At 38.9% G+C, this 25,994-nt stretch overlaps 2 protein-coding genes across 3 annotated transcripts in view; one reads left to right on the forward strand and one right to left on the reverse strand.

The window, feature by feature from the left end:
• PIK3C2A (phosphatidylinositol-4-phosphate 3-kinase catalytic subunit type 2 alpha) overlaps window positions 1–25,994 on the forward strand; it is a 193,045-nt gene that overhangs the window by 69,140 nt on the left and 97,911 nt on the right. Inside the window, exon 1 of one of the 2 annotated variants that reach the window (XM_049617783.1) lies at window positions 3,005–3,090. The exons of the other annotated variant lie outside the window; for it this stretch is intronic. The gene's annotated coding sequence lies outside the window, so the exon portion shown is untranslated. Of the gene's footprint in view, window positions 1–3,004; window positions 3,091–25,994 lie in introns of those variants that run through there. 2 annotated transcript variants of the gene reach the window in all.
• On the reverse strand, window positions 894–25,965 carry LOC125929066 (uncharacterized). The gene is made up of 3 exons (XM_049639969.1): window positions 25,845–25,965; window positions 2,515–3,131; window positions 894–1,942 (listed from the first exon to the last, which is right to left on the reverse strand). Exons 1-3 carry the CDS (start codon window positions 25,963–25,965, stop codon window positions 1,913–1,915), a joined length of 768 nt encoding a protein of 255 aa, XP_049495926.1. The 3' UTR covers window positions 894–1,912.

The following is a 25,994-nucleotide window of genomic DNA, read 5'->3' on the forward strand; positions in this document are numbered from 1 at the left end:
GAGAGAGAGAGAGAGAACACATGAGCATGGGAACAGGCAGAGGGGAAGAGAATCTTAAGCAGATTCCATGTTTAGCTTGGAGCCCTACACGAAGCTTGATCCCATGACCCTGGGATCATGATCTGAGCCAAAATCAAGAGTTGGACACTCAACTGACTGAGCCACCCAGGTGCCCCTGCCTTCTATTCTAAATCAAAGCACATGTAGTTTTCCTTCACACCACTTATCACAGTTTAAACAATTGTTTAATTAGGTGCTCAATGTTGGTCTCCGCTGTTGGACATGGACTAAGCTCTATGAGGGCAGGGACACCTTGTCTTGTTCACTACTGTATCTCTAGCACAGATGATAGTGTCTGATATATTGCCAACAGGGGCTCAATACTTTTTTTTTTTTCTGAATGAATTACAAGGCAACATTCCCTATTCCTTCTACAAACTTTACATCCTTTTACTATCCACACATTTAATGTTCATAATGTCATTTCTCTATGACAGTGTTACCTGTCTTAGGTAATGATCTCCAAGAAGTAGAGACCACAGGTTTTACGTTGTGTGGTATAGGACTCAGCAGAGTTCTACTGGGGTAGGGATATAGCATTGGGAAAGGAAAGTGAAGAATTTACTGATAAATGGCCTTTAGTAGCTATTTTATAGCTGTTAAAATCTCCATGGCCTTTTGGGGGGCAGTTTGAAGGTAAAAGAGCATGGGCCTTGCAGTTAGACCCAGGTTTGGATCCCAGCTGTACTATTTAGTAGCTGTGTGACTATGGGCAAATTACTTTATGCTCTCTTTTCTTCAAATTTCTCAGCTACAAAATGAGGATATCATAATGGCACCTTTTAATAAGGTTGTTAGAGGAATTCGATGACTTGTAAAGCACTAAGAAGAGGGCCTGGCCTTAGCAAATGCTCAATAAATATCAGCCTTTTTTTCTTTTCCCTGTGATAAAACAAGGTTGCCCATTTCTCATTTGGTACTGGAAGAAGTTTGGAAATATTTGTGGTGCTGTTAAGTTCTCTGTGGGAGGTTAGGATTGGAACACTTATAATACCTCCTCCTCAATTCTTTTCTCTACCTTCAAATCTTAATATTGAAGCTAGTAGGAGAAAGAAGAGAGAAATGGCTGCCAACTATGTTCTTATCTGGTTCTTCAAATGACAGCAGTGCCAGTTTGTCCTAGAAATCTGTATTTCTATTGCTAACACATACATCTTCATACACCCTCCGCCAGAGAGAGAAGCTGCTAAGGGAGGGCTACTAGTTCAGATTCTTGACACCTGGCAATTTGTGGATGCTGATTTTTTGGAATCTGGAGCACTATTCAACTCCCTTTCTATCTCTTCCTATTGGGACCCTTCTGGTCAATCAGAGCCTGTTAAGTATTGGCCATTCAAGAGGTATAACAACATAATGAAGTTCACTCAAGCAAAGGCTCTCTGCTGCTGGGACTCAGAAAATATTTCTCATAAGAAAAATATAAGAAAGATTAAAAAAGTCAAACGGTTAATATTCCCTCTAGACACAGAGTTCTCTCAAGGCGTCTTCCTTCTTTCTGAAGGCACACTCAGTTCTTGAGCAGAAGCTAGGAAACCAGCTGAGATAAATCGTTTTCCCCTCCCCTTTTAATCTTGTGAAAGAGCTGCCAATTCTAGAAATTCCTCCTTTGATGAGAAGATAAAGCAGAACAATGCTGTGGAACTAAACAGATTCCTAAGGGACATTCTTCTAGGGTGTGTAAAGTCTGCCTGGAAGTTGGGTTGGGGGAGGGGTGGAAGAGATGGAAAGCTAAGAGTAGGAGTTGGTAGCCATAGCCACAAAGAATACAGTTGTTTCTAGACTTCTCCATAGCATAGCAACTCTATCCAGTCTCCGCATTTCTTGGGAGGTGTAGGCAGGTTTATTACAGTGATTAGAGGGCTTCATCCACTTCACATCCATCCTACAAAATAAAAAAAAAAAAAAAAAAAAAAAAGAAAGAGAAAACGTTTCTTTCCCATTATTTGTTGGAGCTAAGTTTCTACTTACAGCCTTCTCACATTAAAAAAAAAATTTTTTTTTAACTGAAAATTGCAGCCCAAATCAGTCTATCTAGCACATTAGATTGTAAGCCTTTGGAAGGAGCGCACCCCCTTCTCTTACCGTTTAAGGGACAATCTGTTGTAAAATGCTACAGATTGGAATCAGAACCGAGTTTGAATCCTGCTCCCAGCTTCACCATATGTAAACGCGGACAATTTTCTTATCTGCTTGACATGGTTATATAATTTTTAAATCGGACATTTGAAGGCTCAACTCTACAGGCATAATCTTATTCAATTCTCATGAGGCAGATATTATTATGGAGATTGCATCTAAAGATATGTGGTAATGTAGTGAAGAGCCGTCTGTCTGGCTGTGAGTTATCATTGGACTATCTTCCATACCTGGCTGCTGAGGATTAAATGAGACACTTATGTGAAAGAGCTTTACACAATCCACGTGATGGACTACTAATTACACGCCCCACAGCACCTGATCCACCGTGAGGAGTCGGTAAATACTGCTTGGAGTGCATGATTTTATATCTTGCCTGCTCCTTTCGGTCTTCCAGTCACAAACTAATATCGCAGCGGCCTGAGGCCAAAACCACGAATCTGGGAGCCACAGCCGGGTTGGAGGAGACTGCTGAATCCCCGGAGAGGGCAGGGGAACAATAGAGTACTTTGGTGATTGGCGGACGCCCGGCCGGAGAGGGGGCCGGCTGGGGTTCCAGGAGGCATCCCGGTCCCTGGCCTGGTGTTGCGAGGAGAGGTATCCAGAGCCTGCTCGGCATTTTCCCGGGGAGCCTGGCCCCCACACCCTGAGTTCTAGCCTCGCGGGACGCGCCCAAGCCCCGCCCACTACCTCAGGTAGGCCGTCTGCACCAGCCAATCCACCAGAAGCCTGGGCGCGGAAGGTGGTGCTTCTCTGGTCGGAAGTGACGTGCTGTGCTTGGCTGGCTGTGGAGTCCGCCGAGTCTCTTGGCGGCGGCTGAGAGGGAAATGGCTCGCACCGTGGCTGCTCCGGCGGCTCGGGTTGTGGTGGAGGCAGAGGCTCGGGCAGCGTGAGGTGAGGAGCGATAGGTGTGGCGGGGGCCGGTATCCGGGACCCTGCTGTTCAAGGGCAGTGAGGGGCCCCGGGGGGCCCAGGAAGGGAGGGTCTCTTGAGGCGGCCCCCAGTCCCCGGGTGCCCGCCTTTGACCCTCCATCTGGTACTCTTGGCGTTGCCCCAGCCAGACTCACCTCCCCCGGGCCTTGCTTCCACCCAGGCCGTTGCTGACTGTCCCGCCGAAGGTGCGAGGGGCCCGCACCCCCATTAGGCCCCTCTTGGCGGGGGCTGGGAGGTGGTGCGCCTGGAAGTTAGTTTTCTCCCAAGGGTGGGGGGGAGGGAGACAGCCCTCTTGTCCTTCGGGACCCGGCAGGAGCCGAAGTGGCCGGTCCTATTCTCTTGTTGAATTGTTAGATTCTGGCGAAGTGTGTTGCACTTCTCAGTTCTGTGTAGCTCCCCTCCACCCCCCCCCCCCCCCAACCCCCCCCCCCCCCCCCGCGCCTTCACCTCCTTGTCCCATCTCCAGCTTATGGGATAATGATTTTATTTCCTCTCCCGTTTCCCTTTTTCCCGCGAATCCACTTGCTTCGGGGAAACAGTATTATTTCAGTATGTATTTAGCGCATCATCTTTCCGGGAGTGCGGTCAGATTAAAAATATTTTCTAAACTCTTCCTGAGTGAGAGAGGAACAATACATAGTTGAAGAAAAAAGCACATACTTATTTTCCTCACTGAATGGTTTGGCTTTAAAAAAGAGATTCTCCATCTGTGGAAATTTGTTTTTGGGGGGGAGCAGGGATTGAGGAGGGAAATGAAAATTAAGTGAGGAGGACAGGCTGGGGATAACGTGAAAGAGCGAGCCTGTGGTAGTTGCTTCTGTTCATCAGCCTGATAGAAGTTGAGGTTGTAATTATATTTTTATTTTGAACAGTGGGTGTTGAATTGACAGGAAGGAGGTCTTCGTCTTTGAACGAGATTAACTATTAAAGAGGTCCTCACATCTTTCCAAGTGGGTGTCAAGACAGACACTCTGCTGGGAAAAATGTTTACTGTGTTGGAGTAAATCACAGAGTAGAAGAGATGTAGAAAAAAAGAAAGCTATTAGAAGAGTGGTGAAGACTTAGTATAAGGGGAAAGCCAGTTTGGAGGTCTAGGGACACTGACACCAGGAAAGACTTTGTACCTTTGCCTCCTTGGCTTGTGATTAAGTCTCCACAGTAGACTCCTTTCAGCATATTCTCCTATACTTGGTGTTAGTGCTCTTATTCCACATGGCAGGTTAGACTGAAGTGCTCTAGTTGAGGTCTATACAGTTGAAGATAATTGCTTGTTTAATATTAAGACTGTTTTTGAGTACTGAAAAGCATTATGACTGAGAATAGAGAGATTTTGTTATTTAACTCAAACTTAACTCAAAAGTGACTTTATATAGATACCAAGCATATTATGAAAATCTGTTTTGTATGCATGTTGCTTGCAGTTTTTCTTGGCAAGTGCTGTATTTTGCTGTTTTCATCCATAGGTTTCACAAGTTTTGCTGTTAAATGGAACGTAAAAGTTGGCATGCTTGCATTAAGGAATTAGAAACTATAACTTTAGGCAATTAGCTGTATATTAAGCATCTGATTTTTTTTTCTTAATGTTTAAAAATATTTTTGAGAGAGAGTTGCACATGCGAGTAGGTGAGGGGCAGAGAGAGGAGACAGGATCTGAAGCGGGCTCTGCGCTGACAGCAGAGAGCCCGATAAGCATCTGATTCTTTGCTTCTCCCTTCTGCCATGAATGGTTCTAAAATAAGATTGTGCATGAGTTACATGTCCAGGAATCTTTCTTTAATCTGGCACATTTTGCACTCGTAAGCACATTCAGTAACTGAACTTCTATCTAACGAGAGTGTTGAATTTCCCAAGAGCTCATAGTTCTTATCAGAGCATCAGACCAAACTTTTCAGAGCAGCAGGGCAAAGCACTTTTTTAAATGCTTTGTAACTTGTTACTCACTTTGATAACATAAATTATCTATTTTATTATATTTTCCATATTCCAAGAAGAAATTAAGACAGGTAAATGATAAAGGTGAATGTTTTAATACTGTGCATTTACATAGTATGTGATTTGTTGTACCTGAATAGGGCTAAAAATTAACTCTGCAAGACTTTGTTTTCATAGGGCCTGCAAGGATGCCTGGGACTGCAATGGTTCCAGGTATAGAAAAAAAATGAGACACAAGAGATAATAGTATGGTTATAAGGGCAGTAGTAGATCCAAAGTACTAAAAAGGATACGGTCATATGGGCTGGTGAGGGGAAAGGAGTGCATCTGAGGAAGATGATACTCAAATTGAGTCTTAAAGGATGAGTTTCTCCTATTAATGAGGTTAGGGTAAAGGTGATCAGGTTCTAGACCTTGCTGTGATACTACCAAGCAGTGAGATATTAAGCTGCTTATTCTGTTATCCATTTAAAAAATTATTTTTTGGTATCCATTTTTTTATTTGAGAGTTTTTATCTAAATTAATGCTCTCCGGTAAAAATACTAAATGAGAGCCACATATGTAAGACACTTTTTTACTTTTGTGTGTGTGTGTGTGTGTGTGTGTGTGTGTGTGTGTGTGTGTCTTGGAAATCTGGTATGCATCTTACACTTAAAACACATCTCATTGTGGGACACCTGAGTGGCTCGGTTGGTTGAGTGTAGAACTTTTGATTTCGGTTCAGGTCATGATCCTAGGGTCGTGGGATCGAGCCCCATGTCAGGCTTAAGATTCTTTCTCCCTCTGCCCCTCTCCCCAGCTTGTGCTCGTTCGCTCTCTCTAAAAAAAAAATAATAATAAAAATAAAAATAAAAAAATGAATTTAAAAAAAGTCCCCCTTTAAAAAAAACACATCTCACTTTGGACTAGTCACATTTCAAGTACCACATTTCAAGCTGCTTGTGGTTAGTAGCTACTGGACTGAACAATGCAGATATACAATGCAGAACTGAAAATTCTGTTCTGTCTTGGATTCCTGCTTGAAAAGGAAAACTAACTCCTATGAGAAATGAATTATCAGTAGTTTATAATTTCTCATCATTTTGATAGAATTCATACATGAATCTTGTTGGGAATTATCATACTTTGGAGTAATATTGCTATAGGATATCTTTTAGGTTGTTCATAGGGTTAAGGTTGGGACTAGAAGAAACTTTGTTTTCTCTATTCTCTGGGGGAGTCACATTTTTGATATCTTTATTTTGTGCATTTGTGTATATGTTGTATCCTTCCATTTCTCTGCAATTTGCTATTTAGAACTGATGGATTCAGAACACAAAGGGAGAGTACACACTCACATTTTAGGCAGTTAAAAAGGAAATTTATATAATTTTAAACTACTTTTTGGGTTTCTTAAAATTTTTAATTTAGCTGTTTAGGTACAAAAGCAAATGGAATTTCTTTTTTTAATGTTATTTTTGAAAGAGAGAGAGTGCAAGTGAGTTGGGAGGGGCAGAGAAAGGGGGGGGGGGACAGAGGATCCTAGGTGGGCTCTGTGCTGACAGGAGCAAGCCCCGTGTGGAGCTCAACTCACGAACTGTGAGATTATGACCTGAGCCAAAGTCAGACACTCAACCAAGTGTGCCACCCAGACACCCCTGAGATGGAATTTTTTTTAAAGATAAGTTTATTGTCCTCACTTTACAGATGAATAATTTTGGGCCCAGGAAGACTAAACCGCTGAATTATAATTACAATTTGTGAATGGTAGAGCTGGGTTTTGAACTCTGATATGTTGGGGTCAAGCCCCATTGTTTTGCTTCCCTATCCCACACTGGCTGGCTGTGTATGGGATTTTTAAACACTCTTTTAATATATTTGAAGGCAATTGTTGGTTTAGCAGCAAGTATTTATTTATTTTTTCCTAAGTAATCTCTACCCCCTGTGTGGGGTGTAGAGGTATGGGGAGATCAAGAGTTGCATGCTCTACCAACTGAGCCAGCCACGTATCCCTTGAGTAAAGAGTTTAGATCTTACTTAAACTGTTACTGTAGGAGGAGGGTGATGAAGTGTGAAGGACAGAAATATTTCAGTGCACAGGGAAGAACTTGGAGAAAAATTTAGGAGAAAATAAAAGTTTAAGGAAGTATTTGAAAAGATAAGGACAGGACAGGGGTGAAATAAGAGATGAGAATAAGTAAACATCCACAATAAAGAACTTGGAGGCCAGTGGTCAGAACTTTTATATTATTTGGGTGATTCAGAAAATCTTAACACAAGCTATGAACTTGTGGCTTGAGTAGTGTGGAAGACATGGTTAAGGAGACTGAAAGAGAAGTTGGGCTCTAAATGAGTAGATGAGTAATGCTAGTTCCTATTGTGAAATGAGTAGGGATTTGATAAGAAATTTGTGAGAAAGGTATAGAATAGGCAGTGTTAAGAAATTTGGTTAAAAATTTTGCAATAATTTAGGGCGCCTGGGTGGCTCAGTCGGTTGAGCGCCAACTTTGGCTCAGGTCACAATCTTGTAGTTGAGTTCGAGTCCTGCATCAGGCTCTGCGCTGACAGCTTGGAGCTTGGAGCCTGCTTGGGATCCTGTCTCCCTCTCTCCGCCCCTCCCCTGCTCACGCTTTGTCTGTCTGTCTGTCTCAAAAATAAGAAAATTAAAACATTTGCAATAAAGGGAAATCCTGATTGAAACAGGCTATTTTTTAAAAAGTAGTTTCCTACCTATAAAACAGAAATTGGCAGTTTATCTTCAGAAAATAACAGTGGAGGCAGGAAGACATTAAGAGTTCCGCTGTCCGTATGATAGAGCGCAGGACTCCTGATCTTGGGGTTGTGAGTTTGAGACCCACGTTGGGTGTGGAGCCTACTTAAAAATAAAGTTCTGTGGTGGAATGAGAGGGAAAAACAAAGACAAAAGCCTCTTTCAAGATAAAAGGGTAGGGAAAATGACAATAGGACACAATAAAGGGAAATCTGAGCAGGTGCTTTGCCTTTTGGTGAAAAGAATGTGGATGTTGATGGGAGAGATACACACACTTGGAAAAAGTACCTAATTAGGGAACAGGAAAACAATTTTTTAGATGTTTTATTTGCAGGTTAGGGAATTACACGAAGCTTAAATTTCCTCCCAAGATAAGCTCTGAAGGAGACCTAATTATACCTATAAAAAACCATAGTGCTGTAAGTATCCATAATCAAACTGATTTTATTAAGTTACTTTATATGTGTTCATGACATAATTTATAACTGTTCTGACCTCTTTTTTTAGTTTAGTGTGTATATATTTTTTAGACTACAGTGCTGAGTTGAGAAAAGGTGGTCTTTTTGGCTCCAGGGAATGTAGCCTAGTTTTATTTGACTAGATCTCATAATGACATTTATTGGACTGGAATTCTGCCTGTATTGAAATGTAGGACATGGGGGCGCCTGGGTGGCTCAATCAGTTAAGCATCCGACTTCCTCTAGGTCATGATCTCACAGTTCCTGAGTTTGAGGCCCTCTTTGGAGCCTGGAGCCTGCTTTGGATTCTATGTGTCCGTCTCTTTCTCTCTCAAAAATATACTAACATTAAAGCAAAATGAAAAATGAGTCCAATGTCAGCTCAGGTCATGATCTCACGGCTCGTAGGATTCAAGCCCCACTTCGGGCTCTATGCTGACAACTCAGAGCCTGCAGTCTGCTAGATTCTGTGTCTCTGTCTCTCTCTGCTCCTCCCCCTACTCATGCTCTGTCTCCTCTCTCTCAAAAATAAATGAGCATTAAAAAAAAAAAAACTTAAAAAACTTAAAAAAAAATGAAAAATGAAATGTGTGACACACTATTTAGGGTTTTTTTTTTTTTAAATCAGATTTATTGAGATACAATTTACTTCATCTTTTAGGTATCAGCTCTAGAAGTTATGAGTTAGTGATGGTGTATAACTGCCACCACCACACTCCATCACTCCAAAAACTATTTTTATTCCCCTTTGTGATTAATCAGTACCTTTCACTTACCCTCTAGATAACTGATTTTTTTAGTTTTGCCTTCCCAGAATGTCCTATAAATACAGTATATTCAGCCATTTATTTATTTATTTATTTATTTATTTATTTATTTAACAAATGGTCATCTGCAACTCAGAGGAAGTCATTCCTCCCTCAATCCCAACGTTGTTGGTTTTTTTTTTAGTAATCTCTATGCCCAACATGGGGCTCAAACTCATGACCACTAGATCAAGAGTTGTATGTTCTTCTAACTGAGCCAGCCATGCACCCCAGGATATATAGCCTTTTGAGTCTGACTTTTTTCACTTGGCATAATGCTTTTGAGATTCAGTAAAACACCACATTTTGTATACCCATATTTTGATGGGCAGTTAGGTTGTTGCTACCTTTTAGCTATTGTGAATATTGCTGTGAGGGTTAGTGTACAGTTATCCTGTTTTTAATTCTTTTGGGTATATATATCTAGGAGTGGAATTGCTGGGTCATATGGAAATTCTGTGTTTCATTTATTGAGAAAACACTAAAGTGTTTTCCAAAGTGGCTGCACCATTTTACATTCCCATCAGCAAAGGATGAGGGTTCCAATAATTTAGCCATTCTAGTAGGTATGCAGTGGTATCTCATTGTGATTTTGATTTGCATTTCTTTAATGAGTAATGCTATTGAACATCTTTTCATCTGATAAGCTGCCTTTTTTTTAGTGGTATGAATATAGTGATGGTTGTTCCAATAACTGGACTTGTGTAATACATATATGTATTATTAAATGCCTGTTATAAACTAGGCATTACGTATATTATTTTTTTTAACCCCAACAATACTGAGATGTGATCTGTCTTTAACAGATAAGAAAACTAAGACAAAGGGAGATTAAGTAGTTTAAGATTACACAGTTAATAAGTCTGATAATTAAGCGTCAAGTCTTGCTACTACATTTTCTCTTCTTTGTTGTCATTGTTCTATAAAACTACAAATTTAATGCAGTTGGTGTCATGTGAAGACAAGGTTTTGTTAGCCATAGTAATTTTGGAGTTTGGGGGGAATATTCTAGAAAAATTCATGTCAGTTTTTCATCATGTCAGTTTTTCATTATTATTCCCTATTTGGGGGTTCTCGATTATAACTCGGTTTTATGTTTTCTTAAGCTATGTTGGAAATGGAGGCATATACCATAACATTTAGCACAAAAGCTTACTGTTATTTGTCCTGTTGGAATTGGGGTAATGTCAGAGTATGTTTAATGATTCATGTTAAATGAATGGACAATAAAGTAGTCCAAAGTTCAGTAATTATCTTCACAAAGCAGTACTAGTGTTGGGATTTTGAGTTAGATTGAAAACTGCTTTGTCAGTAAAATGTCTTTGAACAGGAAACTCTTGCTGTAATTGTATTCCCCCTTCCATGTCCCCCTCCCAAAGAGTGATATATATATGCAGATACATAAAGTTGTTCTTGATGAATGCCCTGTGTTGTGAGTCTTTTATGTGTAGAATGTTGCTCCTAGGAGCTCAAGGTGGTATAATGACTGCTAGTGCTTATTAGACTACAGTGTAGTGCTTTTTGTCAAAATGAGAGAATCAAACCCTTTATTAATTGCTTGTAGTACTTGGGCAAAGTGTAATTATAAAGTGTAGTATGGAGATTAAAGAGTGTGAGAGCTTGCTAGGCTCATCCATCTTTAAACTTGTGAAGCTCAGGATGGTTTCTCTCTTCGCTTTCCCATGACTCACCCCTTATGTCCAGGTTACCATTCCAATTTCATCTTTTTCCTCACTACACTGTTAAAAAATAATACCCCTTCCCACCAATTAAATCATTCTTTGTCATGTTATTGTGTTTTTCCCCCATTTCATTTACTGTCTAAACTTAACATTTTTGTTTGCTAGTTTAAATGAAACCATTCTTAATATTTCCATTGCTGCCAACCTAGTTCAAGTCCTTACTGGTTCTTTTCTAGATTGTTTCAGTTACATATTAATTGGTCTCCTGGTTTCCATTTTGGTTTTCCTTAGGCCTTTTTTCGGCAAAGCCAATAGAAATCTTTTAACATTGTAAATCAGCTCACATGAATGTCTCTTACACACCTTTGGCATCCTATCACACTAATAATTGAGTATATTAGTGGTTTTCCTCCATGAAAGTATATTGTTTAATTATAGAAAGTTCATATTAATAGATGTAGATTTTAGGATTTTTTTTGAGAGAATATTTTTTATTTTTGCTAATTGAGGTTGGCGATTTAGCTTATTAATTTTTATCAAAAAAAGATTTCAACCAAAAAAAAAGGGAAAGGTGAAAATATCATTAAAAATCATAGAGTAAAATTAGGTTTAAAAAGAAGTTTGTGTCATACCCTAAACAAGAAATATAGGTATATATTTAACATATATAAATTTGGAGAAAAGTTTTAAATTCTACAAGTCTTTATAGAAACCTCCCTGTTTTTGTTTTGTTTTGTTTTTAAGTTTATTTATTTTTGATAGAGACAGAGTGCGAGCATGAGCTGTGGAGGGGCAGAGAGAGAGGGAGACACAGAATCCGAAGCAGGCTCCAGGCTGCAAGCTGTCAGCACATAGCCTGACGTGGAGCTCAAACTCACGAACTGTGAGATCATGACCTGGGCCGAAGCTGGACGCTTAACTGACTGAGCCACCCAGGTGCCCCTAACCCCCCTGGTTTCTTTAGGAATAAATAGACTCTATATTTTAGATTGATTTGACTTTAACTCTGTGCATATTAATAGGAACTGAAGCCACTTCTTTCCAGGTAGTCATTTAACCTACATTACTCTGTGATCCCATTAGGTTCATTCTCTAGTATATATATTTTTTAAAGTTTATTTATTTTAAGTCAGACAAATATCAAACGATTTCACTAGTGGAATTTGAGAAACACAACAGATTAACATAGGGGAAGGGAAGGAAAAATAAGATAAAAACTGTGAAGGAAGCAAACCATAAGAGACTCTCTTTTGAGGTGGGGAGGGGACACCTGGGTGGCTCAGTTGGTTAAGCATCTGACTTCGGCTCAGGTCATGATCTCACGGTTCTTAAGTTTGAGCCCCATTCCAGGTGAGCTTGAGCCCTGCTTCTCTCTCTCTGCCCCTCACTCACTTGTGCCCTTTCTCTCTCAAAAAAAAAACAAAAACAAAAAAAACACAAACCTCTTAAATACGGAGAACAAACTGAGGGTTGCTGGAGGGGAGGTGGGTGGGGGATGGGTTAAATGGGTGATGGACATTAAAGAGGGCACTTTTTAGGGTGAGCACTGGGATATGTAAGTGATGAATCACTGGGCTCTATCTCTGAAGCCAAGACCACACTGTATGTTAATTAACTTAAATTTAAATTAAGAAAAAGTTTATTTTGAGAGTGTGTGTGGGCCTGGGGGAGGAACATAGAGAGAGGGAGAGAGAGAATCCTAAGCAGGCTCTGTGCTGTCTCTCATGAACTGTGAGATCATGGCCTGAGCCAAGATCAAGAGTCAGACACTTAACCTACTGAGCCACCCAGGGACCCCTGTAGTGTATTTTTATCTTACTTGGGCTTCAATAAACTTCTTAGGTTTGCTTGGTTGAGGTCTTTCTTCATTTGCAGAAAGTTCTTGGCTATTTTCTCTTCAAATATTTCTTCTGTTTCATGCTCTTCTATCTTCTCTTGGGACTCCCAAGTCCCATAAATGTTAGACCATTTGAAATTGTCCTACAGGCATGGTATTTTACCTCTCTCCCCTATTTTTTTTCTCTGGATGTTTTCTTCTGATTTGTCTTCAAGTTTAACCATCTTTTCTAATGCTGTTCAGTCCATTAATTCTTCATTTCTGATGTATTTTTCTTGTATTTGATTCTTTTTTGTAATTTGTATCATTCTGCTGAAACCACCATCACCCCGTATATGCATTTCCTTTTTCTGCTAGATCATTTAGCGTCTGCATCCTAATTATTTTAATTTTTTTATGTTTATTTATTTTGAGAGAGAGAGAGAGAGAGCACAAGCTGGGTAGGGACAGAGAGAGAAAGGGGAGAGAGAGAATCCCAAGCAGGTTCTGCACTGTCAGCACAGAGCCCAGTGCGGGGCTCAAACTCAGAAACCGTGAGATCATGACCTGAGCCAAGATCAAGAGTTGGACACTTAACCGACTGAGCCACCCAGGCACCCCTCATCCTAACTATTGTAAAGTTTCTGTTTGATAATTCCAACATTTGGGCGATCTCTGTGTCTGTTTATTTTGACTGTTTCCTTAACAATGGATCACATTTTCTTCTTTGTCTCCTAATCTTTGATTATATATTAGACAACTTAAATGCCCCTTATTCTGTCAGGCCACTAAATTGAGAAAGTCTGATTTTTAAGTAAGATGGGTCTGTGCTTTATTTCAACTTTAATTTGATTCAGTTCACTATTGGGTTGAAGTACCTTGGGGAGCAATAATGGCTTTCTCTTTAGAAGGATTTGGGATCTGAACATTGACTTGATTCCAAAGATTTTTTTTTCAGCCTAGCTGCTAGCTTTTTAGGTTGTCAGGAAGTCTCTTTGTTCTCTACTTTGTTCTTTCTTGGTTTTTGGTGTCTCAGGAGATCTCTCTGCCTTGCTGCCCTTACTCCAGCCTCTCTGGAGGGCACCTGTCTTACATAAAGGCCTGGAATGCTTTGGAGGGCTTTTTCTCAGCTCTTCTGCCCCATCCCCAGCCATTGGGTAGCTGAAAACTTGGAGTGCCTCAGGTGGATTTCTCCCTCTTCACCTGCCCAGCCCTCCTTTGGAGGGTGGCTGCCTTATTCTTCAGGGAGGCCCACATACTTTAAGGGGGATCCCTTAGCTCTTCTGCCCTGTCCCAGATTTCAGTGTGCTACCTGTGCATTTAATGAAGACCCAAGGGAAAGAGTTGATGGGTAGGTACAGACTTGTTCCATGCCTGGGACTCCTTGTAATTCTTAGGGCTTTAGACCATTCAGACTTACCTCTGCCATGCCTCAGAATTCTAATCTGTCATGGTAGCCTACACGTGGCTATTGAAAGTGTTTGTTAATGTGCTCGCTTCGGCAGCACATATACTAAAATTGGAACGAAAGTGTTTGTTAAAAGTCTAATGAGTTTCTCATCCCTGTCTACAATGCATTCTTCCTGCCCTTCTGTGCCAGGGATTCGAGTAGCAGTGGACCGGCCTCTTCATGAGAGGTTTATCACTTTCTGGAATTTAATTCATTAGAGTTTTTGTGTGTGTGTTCTGCTCTCTGATGTCTCTTAAAAGTATTTTCTTTTTTTTAGCTTTTTTACCTTGCTTTTCATTGTTGAAGTGAGACAGTCTCTTGTCACTTTGTATATCCTAATAACAGGAAAATCCCTTTGTTTCATATTCATTACCTTTGTTTTAGAATAGTAAAGCTTATGGGAATGCAAACCGGTGCAGCCACTCTGGAAAACAGTGTGGAGGTTCCTCAAAAAATTAAAATTAGATCTACCCTATGACCCAGCAATAGCACTGCTAGGAATTTACCCAAGGGATACAGGAGTATTGATGCATAGGGGCACTTGTACCCCAATGTTTATAGCAGCACTCTCAACAATAGCCAAATTAGGGAAAGAGCCTAAATGTCCATCAACTGATGAGTGGGTAAAGAAATTGTGGTTTATGTACACAATGGAATACTACTTGGCAAGGAGAAAGAATGAAATATGGCCTTTTGTAGCAATGTGGATGGAACTAGAGAGTGTTATGCTAAGTGAAATAAGTCAGGCAGAGAAAGACAGATACCATATGTTTTCACTCTTATGTGGATCCTGAGAAACTTAACAGAAGACCATAGGGGAGGGGAAGGAAAAAAAAAAGTTAGAGAGGGAGGGAGCCAAACCATAAGAGACTCTTAAAAACTGAGAATAAACTGAGGGTTGATGAGGGGTGGGAGGGAGGGGAAAGTGGGTGATGGGCATTGAAGAGGGCACCTGTTGTGATGAGCACTGGGTGTTGTATGGAAACCAATTTGACAATAAATTTCATATTTAAAAAAAAATTAATAAAGCTTACAAATGATGAAATATTTAAAACTCTACCAAGTTTATTTATTAAAAAAAACTTTTTTTTAATGTTTATTTACTATTGAGAAATCGAGAGAGACAGAGCATGAGCATGGGAGGGGCAGAGAGAAGGGGAGACATAGAATCCGAAGCAGGCTCCAGGCTCCAAGCTGTCAGCATAGAGCCGGATGTGAGGCTTGAAGTCACGAACTGTGAGATCAAGACCTGAGCCGAAGTCGGATGCCTAACCTTAGACTGAGCCACCCAGGCGCCCCGAACTATCAAGTTTAGATAGTAAAAATCTGCTTTCCACCATTGGCCCTCCCCAGTCTTCCGTTTTTATTGACTGATGTCTCTTCTTTTCAAGTCAGACCCTTAATCTATGCTTCTGATTCATATTCAACTATACTCAGTATCTAAGCTAGTGTGTATCTCTTGTTTTCTGTGCCTTTTACTCTTTGTCCCCTGAAGTCTTGTCTTTCACCTACCATATGTTGAAGGCCTTAACCATTTTTTTTTTTTTAATTTTTTTTTCAACGTTTTTTATTTTTATTTTTGGGACAGAGAGAGACAGAGCATGAACGGGGGAGGGGCAGAGAGAGAGAGGGAGACACAGAATCGGAAACAGGCTCCAGGCTCCGAGCCATCAGCCCAGAGCCCGACGCGGGGCTCGAACTCACGGACCGCGAGATCGTGACCTGGCTGAAGTCGGACGCTTAACCGACTGCGCCACCCAGGCGCCCCAGGCCTTAACCATTTTAAACAGCCATTCCTGATATCTCCTCCTGTCTCTCCTAGTTCCCTTTGCTGTCAAAGAATTGAAAGAATAATAGACCTTTGTTACTTGTAATTCTTTACTTTTTCAGTTTTCAACTTCTCTGAAGTGTTCTCTGAAAAATCACTAATGGAAAGGGGAAATGAGGAGTGACTGCTAATGGATAAAGGGTTTCTTTGGGGGTGACGAAAATGTTCTGCAATTTGGTAGTGGCGATGGTTGCGTAGTTCCGATTATATAAAAACAATTGACATATGCTTTAAATGGGTGAATTTTATATGTTAATTATGTCAATAAAACTATTATTAAAATAATCACAAATGAGCTTTTAGATTTAAAGTGTTTTTCTTTTTCAGCCCTTATCTTGTGTCACCTCTCTGGAGTTTTTGACATTACTCACCACATATTTCTTAGGACACTGAATTCCTTTATTTCTCTGATAACCAGTCTTCACACCTGTTATTTTCCTCTGACCTTTTGTTTCCTGCTTAAGTATTAGAGGCCCTTATGATTTCCTCCTTGTCTTTTCTTTCTTCACTTTACACATTCTCCCAGGGTAATCTCTACTTTCATGACTTCAGATCTTCAGTTTTATATAGGTAATTAATGCCTCAAGATTCATCTCCAGCGAAATTATTCTGTTGAGCCCAAGGCCTGTATTTTTTTTTTTAACTTGTTTTATGTTTTATTTTTTTAAATTTACATCCAAATTGGTTAGCATATAGTGCGACAATGATTTCAGGAGTAGATTCCTCAGTGCCCCTTACCCATTTAGCCCATCCCCCCTCCCACAACCCCTCCAGTAACCCTCAGTTTGTTCTCCATATTTAGGAGTCTCTTCTATTTTGTCCACCTCCTTGTTTTTATATTACTTTTGTTTCCCTTCCCTTAGGTTCATCTGTTTTGTCTCTTAAAGTCCTCATATGAGTGAAGTCATATGATTTTTGTCTTTCTCTAATTTCACTTAGCATAATACCCTCCAGTTCCATCCATGTAGTTGCAAATGGCAAGATTTCATTCTTTTTGATTGCCAAGTAATACTCCATTGTGTGTGTGTGTGTGTGTGTGTGTGTGTGTGTGTGTGTGGTGTGTATATGTATATGTGTATACATGTGTATACACATATATATATATACACCACATGTTCTTTATCCATTCATCCATTGATGGACATTTGGGCTCTTTCCATACTTTGGCTATTGTTGATAGTGCTGCTATAAACATGGGGGTGCATGTGTCCCTTCGAAACAGCACACCTGTATCCTTTGGATAAATGCCTAGTAGTGCAGTTGCTGGGTCGTAGGGTAGTTCTATTTTTAATTTTTTGAGGAACCTCCATACTATTTCCAGAGTGGCTGCACCAGCTTGCATTCCCACCAAGGCCCATATTTCTAATCAACAAGCAGACATGAACTATATTTTCCACAAGTACTTCAAAATAGTAATGTGTTTTGGTCTGACTAAAAACGACCATGTGGTTCTGAGGAACAATTCTGACAGTAACACATAATTTTATTCCTCAGAGAAAGAAATTAATGGTTTATAATTTGACACATTTAAGATGACTTCCATATGCTTTAAATGAAAATGAGTGCAACAAGAATGGATTACAAATCTGGTATCTCTTGGGTTCAAATACTCATTTTGAGTAGGATATTTGTATGTACTTTTAAGTATCTTACAGAGTACCCAAGTCACTCTACAATGAAGAATTGCTTCCTAATCTGGTCCATATTAGATTTAATTTCATTTATTTGTTTAACAAACATTTGAATGAAAGCTTGCTTGTTCTAGGATTGTTCTGGGTGCTAGAGATATAGGAGTGAGCCTAAGAGGTAAATCCCAGCTTCATGAAATTTATAGGCTAGAGGGGAAAGACCATGAAATACACAAGTAAAATCTATAGTACATTGGATGGTACTTAAATGCTAAGAAGAAAGTAAAGTGCATAGGCAATGGAGTTAGAGAAAGTTGCAGTTTTAACTACATTATCAGGGAGAACTTAAATGTTACCTTCTTAATGAAGACTTGAAGGTGAGAGAGTATGCCACTCAGCTCTCCAGGGGAAGAGCAGTCCAGAGGGAACTGAAGAGCAAAGACTCTCAATTAGATGTATAATGTATTTGAGGAACAACAAGGAGGCCACTTGGACAGTCTCAGACAAGAGAGTTATAGGGGAAAAGTAATAGGGGGACCAGATATTAGAGTGCCTGGTGGACTGTTGTAAAGATTTTACTGCTTTTCTGAGTGAGATAGGAGTTATTGAGTTGGAAAGGTAAGAAGATCTAAGTTTTTCAGTATCTCTCTGGCTGCTGTGTTGAGAGTAGTCTGAAGGTGGAGGGTGGAGTGGTGGCAGAAACAGACTGGGGAGCTGTTTCAGTAATCCACAAGGTTTTATGTATATATGCATAACTATCTGATAGAATTACCACCAAACATTGCTGCCTTCCTGTCAAGCTATAATTGAATTAGGATTTTCTAATTCAGTTCAAATAAATAAATTTGCTGGATATAACATACAGTGGTGAGTGTGCAATTATCTCTCACTGATAGGAATATCTTTCTATTTTTAAATGTTTTGTATTTTTTTTTTATTATAAATTTTTTTTTTTAACGTTTTATTTATTTTTGAGATAGAGAGAGACAGAGCATGAACAGGGGAGGGGCAGAGAGAGAGGGAGACACAGATCGGAAACAGGCTCCAGGCTCTGAGCCATCAGCCCAGAGCCTGATGCGGGGCTCGAACTCACAGACCGCGAGATCGTGACCTGAGCCGAAGTCGGACGCTTAACCGACTGAGCCACCCAGGCGCCCCTAAATGTTTTGTATTTTTAAAGACAGTGAATTTTTTTACATAAATCATGTTATATGCGATTCCATTAAATGATTCACAGATAGTGAAAATTTGAGAAACCATAATTTGTTTTGTTTTCTTTTGCAGTTTTACCCTTTTCCCATATCCCTTAATATATAAGGGCAGGGTCCTTATTTTAGCCTATACATTAAAAAATGAAAAGTATTGTTCTTATTTGTATTTTTTTATGCCATTACTAAAAAACTGAGCTTTTGTATTCATATAGTTTGCCACATGTGAGTTAAAAAAAACCCACATGCTATTGTAGGTGGTGTTTTCACATACCATGTATAATATAGATATGAAAATATTTTAAATATTCAAATTTAAAATATGTAGGGAGTAGATTCTTTTTTATTATGAAGTAACCCACAGAACAGTGAATAAATTTATCATCTATGATTAACAAATAATTTTAAGTGCATAAAGCATATATGATTATCTAACAAACACTTGTAAAACAAACACTTGTGTAACTAGTCGATAGGTTATGAACTAGAACATTGCTCATGTTCCTAAAGTCCCCAGTGTACTTATCCTTGGTCATCCCTTCTATGAGTAACCACTGTCCTAACTTTGAGAATCCTTTCCTTTTCTTTAGTATATGTGCTGCCGAAGCGAGCACAATCCTTTCCTTTTCTTGGTTTTACCGTTATGTAAGCATTCTTAAACAATAGTTTCTCATGTTTTTGAACTTTATATAAATGGAATCATTGTATGTGTTTTTGTGTCTGTCTTTGCTTATCATGTTTCTAAGTTTTATTCATTTTTTTCTTATAGCTCTAGTTCATTGGCATTAGTGTATTAGTTGCATGAACTGTGATATAATGAAAAATATTAGGTCTTTGTGCTTGGTTCTTGTCATGTAACTCCTAAAGACCTTGGAATCTCTTTTTTTTCTTTTGTATGCTAATGAGATAAATAGTGTCTGGGATCCCTACATAGTTTCAGGGTGGGGCTGGTCACCAGAAAGACTGAGGCATTTTAGAGGACTAGAACTTTTAGCTTTATCCCCTGACCTCTGGAGATGAGAGAGGAACTGAAGGTTGAGCTAATTACCACTTCCAGGTTAGTTCCTATTTGGGACTATTGTGGGCAATGTTCTTTGGAGGTTCTTATGATTATCTTTCTTTTTAATTTGTAGAAGTTACTTATCTAGGATTTGAGTCCTTTGGTTATATATTAAAAATATCTCCTTTTTTGTGGCTTGTTTTTATCATTCTCTTTGGTGTCTTTTGATAAAAGTTCTGGATTTTACTATAGTCAAATTATTTTTCTCTTACGGTTAGTGCTTTCTGTCTTGTTTAAGAAATTTTTCCATTCTCTGATTCTAAAGCTTTTTAGTTCTTCCTTTCACAGACGTTTGGTTTGTCTCCAGTTGAATTTTGCTTAAGGAGTGAAGTAGGAGTCCCATTTCATTTCCCCTCCATTTGTTCTGGCTTAATTTATTAAAAAGACAGTTCTTTCCCTGTGCTCTGATATGCTACTTGTCTTAAATCGGGTGTCTTTGTAGTTGTGTTTCTGTTTTTGACCTCTTAGCCTGTTCTTTATTAAATTTATCTCTTCCTGCATAAATACCATACTATCTTAAATAAAATTAGCTTTATAATTAATCTTTATTGGGTAGAGCAAATCCTCACACCTTGTTCTTTTTCAAGAGGTTTTTGGCTATTTTGGCCCTTTTGGTTACTGAATAAATTTTAGAATCACCTTGTCAAAAATTATTGTTTTATTTTAGAGCACAAGCAAGGGAGAGGGACAGAAGGACAGAGAGATAGAGAGCAAGAGCAAGAGAATCCCAAGCAGGCCCTGTGCTGACGGTGCAGATGTGGGGCTGATCTCCTTTCATGACCTGAGCCGATATCAAGAGGTGGATGCTTAACCGAGTCCCCCAGGCACCCTTATTTTTGTTTAACGTGTTTATTTATTTATTTATTTTGAGAGAGAGAGAGAGAGAACACACTTCTGCATGAGAGAGGAAAGAGAATCCCAAGCAGGCTGTGGCTGTCAGTGTAGAGCCCACCGAGGGGCTTGATCTCATGAACTCTGTGAGGTCATGACCTGAGCCAAAATCAAGAGCCAGAAGCTTAACCTACTGAGTCACCCAGGTGCCCCAAGAAGTCATTAACTGTGAGATCATGACCTGAGCTAAAATAAAGAGCCATAAGCTTAACCTACTGAACCATCCATGAATATGTATTTAAATATTCTCATGGCTTCAAATCCTATTAGGGTGGCCTTCTTTTTGCTGAGGTTAACTAGGAATTCCATGAGTTATTTTGGTTTTGATTCTTTTTTTTAAACAGTTAAATAGTTAATCTTTTTGTAATTTTGTAATCCTATCTGGTTGATTGTAAACACATTTATCTATGAAATGTTAACAATTTGCTAATTGTAGAACTATTAGAAATTGTATACTTTAAAAATACAAAATTTACCAAAAATGTTAAGATAGACCTTAATGAAAAGGATGTATGTTATCTATGGGACTTAAAGTTTTTCTTCCCCTGAAAATTAAGTAATAGGCATTGGAGATATTTTATTGACTTGAGGGAAGGGATGACTTTTGGGAAGGTAAATTTTTTCTTATCCAGAAATTAGTGATGCTTGTTCACCTTGCTTTTTGTTCCTTTCCTTATAAATTCTAGCCTTAAGTTGGCCAATAGCCACCTTTGGCTTTTGAGCACTTGAAATATGGCTAGTCTAAGTTGAAATGTGTAATCTGAAATAAAATATATACCACATTTTGAAGACTTAGTATGAGAAAAGAATGTAAAATGTCCCATTCATATTTTTATAATTGGTTACTTATTGAAATGACAGTATTTTGGATAATTGAATTAAATATATTATTAATAATTTCATCTGTTTATTTTCATTAATGTAGTTGTAAAAAAATTTTAATTCAGTATGTGGCTTGCATTCCACTCCTGTGGAATAGTGCTGTGCTTCTCTACCCTAATCTCACCCAACACCTGGACATTCCTACATTTTCTCTTTTTAACAGAGTTGTATAGTGCCTAATACCAAAGTGCTTGGTTACTTTTGTTAGATTAATTTTTTCCCTCCGTGAATCACAGAGATAGGAGAATGTTATCTTGTCTACTGGGGTTTTTCCTTTTAGAAGAGATGAAGCTCCTCTCCTATTTTCATTTTTTTTTAATTTTATTTAAGATTTTTACTTTTTTAAGTAATCTCTACACCCAATGTGGGACTTGAACTAACAATCCTGAGATCAAGAGTTAGTTGTATGCTCCACCGACTGAGCCAGTCAAGCACCCCTCCTCTTCTATTTTTAGTTTTCTGTTGCCATCTCCTACTCCCAGTTTCCAAAATAATTTTTTCTGCCACCGCTTGTTTATTCTGAACTCAGCCACGTGATTTTTCAGTTTTAGTTGAATTATTAATAAATAAGCCCTTTTAGGGGCACCTGGGTGGCTCAGTCGGTTAAGCGTCCAACTTCAGCTCAGGTCATGGTCTCGTGGTTCATGAGTTCGGACCCTGTGTCAGGCTCTGTGCTGACAGCTCAGAGCCTGGAGCCTGCTTCCGATGTTGTGCTCTGTTTCTGTCTGCCCCCACCCAGCTCCCCCCACTCAAAACTAAATAAACTTAAAAAAAAAAAAAAAGCCCTTTTAGTCTGGCTTTTTGTTTGTTGCAGAATTTGAGCTTCTTTTTGATAAAGACAATGCTGTCTTACGTTTCCCAGTCTTTGAGGCATTCATTCAACAACTACAGTAGAAGTCTGAGAGTGAATTCATAACCTCAGTGAAATGATAAGTTTGCTAGTCATGTGGTGAGAATAAATTAATAAAATGGCACATTATTAAATAGCAGTATTATTCACTTCATGATAGAATTAAACAAAACAGTAAAATCTATTTATTAATGCAGAGAGAAATAACCATAGCCTTGAGGAAGAAGTTGGTATTTATAATAGATAAGGTATGTTTAGACACTTATTTCAGATAACTATTAACATAAAAATATATTATAGTGAGTTAGCACTGCCTGGATTTGAGTCCTGATCTCATCACTTGCTAGCTACTGTGAACTTGGGCAGATTATATAATTTGTATGAAAGTTTTTCATTTGTATGTAGGGATAATAGTAGCTACTTAATATAGTGAGGATTAAATTAGTTAATATATTGCTTTTAGCAGTGTTTGGTAGCAAGTATCTACATATCTCTATCTGTAGGTATGTATAGATATGTAGATACTTGCTACAGTTTTAACAAATATTTTCCATGGTTATTGCAGTGTTGATATTATTTTTAATGGTAGCACAGTATTCAGTTGGGTACCATAATTTATTTTTCTTTGAGATTCACTTTCATCTTAGTGGAGAAATATTTGCATGGTTGAACTCAAATCATTGTTCCTCTGTTTTCTTATGTATCTTGAATTTTAAGATCAGAAAGCATTTAGATGGGTAGCAGGACTGGTTTTATTTTTTTCTGAGATTTAAATTTAAATTGTAAATGAATGTCTACCACAGAAGAAGCCAAGAGCTTTTAAATTAATTCTTTTGGATCTGCAAATGTATCCCAAAGTTTAACTGAATAGTTTAATTGCCCTCTTTTGAACAATTTAAAGCAGCTACAGCCTTGTGATCATCACTGGATTACTCTATGTTGGAAAATTTTTGGCAGATGGTATACAATCATCATTCAAAAACTAGTTATATTGTATTTTCCAGCTTGAATTAGGAGAACATTAGCATTAAAGTTTGCATTTTGAATTAGCATGTGCAAAAGTTGTTTCCTGATAAATGTTTGTCATCAAATGAAGTTTTGATTTTAAAAAATTAATGGAGCATGTCAGTGTAGCAGCCTCAGAAAAATAGCTGAAGCACTGGGTTACTTTTGGACAGTCTTTCAAATCCTTTATTACCATTTGAGTATACATGCATGATAATTTTTTGGAAAGCTAAAATATGGTAATTCAGCTGTTAACAGTTCACTTTTACTGCTTAGACTTGAATTTAGTTTAGCATGTGCTGCTTTGGGTTGATACTAGGGATAGAGCAAGCAAATGAATTGATATGAAAAATACCACATTTACTGTTAAAATATTTTTCAAGCTATTTATTTTATACCTTTGTTAGTAAATAAGAGGTAACATTAATTTAAAATATTTGGAGTAAGTGTGTTTTCTGTTGAATAAACTGTATCTCAAACTCACTTAAAAAATCCAGATTTCCTCTTTCAGAACAATGTCCTATCATTACCAAATATGGTAGCCAGGAAACTACTTAAATAAATAGGCATTTGCTTGTGGAAAATGAATTGCAAGTCGGTATCGCTTTCTCTTTGCAAAATATTCTAATCCATTCGATTTTGTGAAAAATGGACTGTGTTGTGGTGTTCAATAATAGGCAGTTAAACTTGATTTATTTCTCCCACCATATATCCAGTCATGTGCCATCCAAAATCTCGTCTTCAAAACTGATAGCTCTTATTCCATTCTTTAAAATATGTGGTCATTAAATTTAACTCTGTATTTATTAAGCAGGGTGGTTTTAAATGTTGTGGGGCAGAAGAAAAGGAAAACAAAGTAGGTTTCTGCACTTAAGCTTATTCTAGTCTGTTGGGTAGACATACAAATTATAAATTTTTTTTTAATGTTTATTTATTTTTGACAGAGAGAGACATGGAGCATGAGTGGGGGAGGGACAGAGAGAGAGGGAGGCACATAATCCGAAGCAGGCTCCAGGCTCTGAGCTGTCAGCACAGAGCCTGATGTGGGGCTCGAACCCACAGACCACGAGATCATGACCTGAGCTGAAGTCAGTCGCTCAACTGACTGAGCCACCCAGGCGCCCTTATAGACATACAAATTATAGATTCTGTGTTAAGTTTTTAGTTGTTACTGGAGAAAGTAATGTTAAACCAGCTTAAGCAAAGAGGAATTTATTGACTTACATAAATGAAAAGACTAGCCTTGGACAAGGGTTGGATCCAGACACTTAATGTAATATTCAGAATCTGTTTCATTTTACTTATCATACATAGCTCTGCTCTTTTCTGGCTTCGGTCCATTCTCAGGCAGCATCTCCTTCAGTGGTGGCAAAGATGGCCACAGCAGTGCCAGGCTTACATCCCATAAGTTCAGCAACTTCAGTGATGGGCTTCCTTTCTAAATAGTTTCAGAAGTCTTGGGATTAAGTCTATTGGCCAGACTTGGATCCTTTGGTGTGGTTGGGAGTGGGAGAGGGGGGAGTAAGGATGTTCCAGCCCTATTTGAACTAGATGGAACAAAAGGGAGATGACTAAGTTCTAAAAAAGAAGATACAGATTTCTGCCTACTAGAAGAAAGGATACTGAGGGGGCAAAAACAGCATAAAGTCTATAAAAATGAAGATAAAAATTTATTTGAGCTAAAAAGATAGTTTTTTTTTTCAGTGTTTATTTTTGAGAGAGTACAAGGAGGGGAGGGGCAGAGAGAGGGGGACAGAGGATCCAAAGTGGCTTTCCACTGACAGGCTGACAGCAGTGAGCCCAAAGTGGGCAAACTTATAAACCACAAGATCATGACCTGAGCCGAAGTCAGGAGCTCAACTGACTGAGCCATCCAGGCGCCCCTAAAAAAATGGTTTCTAATAGGAGCTACTTAAGAAAAGCTTCAGACAGGTGGCTATATTTGATTTGGGCCCTGAAGGATAAGTATAATTTTTCCAAGGCAGAATGAGTATAAGAAAGGACTTTCTAGGTCACTCATCTGAGAAGTTTGGCAGTGAAAGGAGAGAATTAAAATGGAAGCTATTGGAGTCTAAAGAGGAATGTTAAGACTCTTTTCCACCTTGGTATGGAGAAAACTTGAGCATTCTTATGGCAAAGGAGCAGAAGCAAATTAATAATGCAAAGAAGGCAATCACTGATAAATAGGAGAATTCAGTGAGAATTAGGATATAAGTAGAAGGCGTCAGAGTTAGGCAGGAAAAGGGAACTCTTCATTCTCTGAGGACACGTGAAATAAGGTGGGTAGTGGTGGCTGTGAAGTTAAAACAAACTTGCTGTTAAATTGGTAAGTGGCTACAGTCTTGCTTTCTAAAAGCAAGGAGAAAAGGTTGATCAGTTATCTATTGCTATGTAACCATTCCAAAATGATTTTGTGGGTTAGCAATTTGGCTTGAACTCAGGCTGGGTGGTTTCTTCTGCTGGTCTTGCCTTCAGTCATTATTGTAACTGTGGTCATTTGAACTGTGGATGGATGGTCTAAGGTGGTGGCTTTACTCCTGTGGTTGGTGATGACTGTTGGCTGGGCCTTTTTCTCCTTGTGCTCTCTCATCGTCTGTGAGCATTCACAGGGCAGTGGCT

Source organism: Panthera uncia, chromosome D1, assembly GCF_023721935.1.
Source record: "Panthera uncia isolate 11264 chromosome D1, Puncia_PCG_1.0, whole genome shotgun sequence".
Classification (NCBI taxonomy): domain Eukaryota; kingdom Metazoa; phylum Chordata; class Mammalia; order Carnivora; family Felidae; genus Panthera; species Panthera uncia.

Coding starts and splice junctions, on each gene's coding strand:
- LOC125929066 (XM_049639969.1), bottom strand. CDS start 25,965: ATGAGAGAGCACAAGGAGAAAAAGGCCCAGCCAACAGTCATCACCAAC. Junction 3,132..25,844: donor AGTTACAATAATGACTGAAG/GCAAGACCAGCA, acceptor CTTGAACAGCAG/GGTCCCGGATACCGGCCCCC. Junction 1,943..2,514: donor GACTCCTCACGGTGGATCAG/GTGCTGTGGGGC, acceptor TTTATTTTGTAG/GATGGATGTGAAGTGGATGA.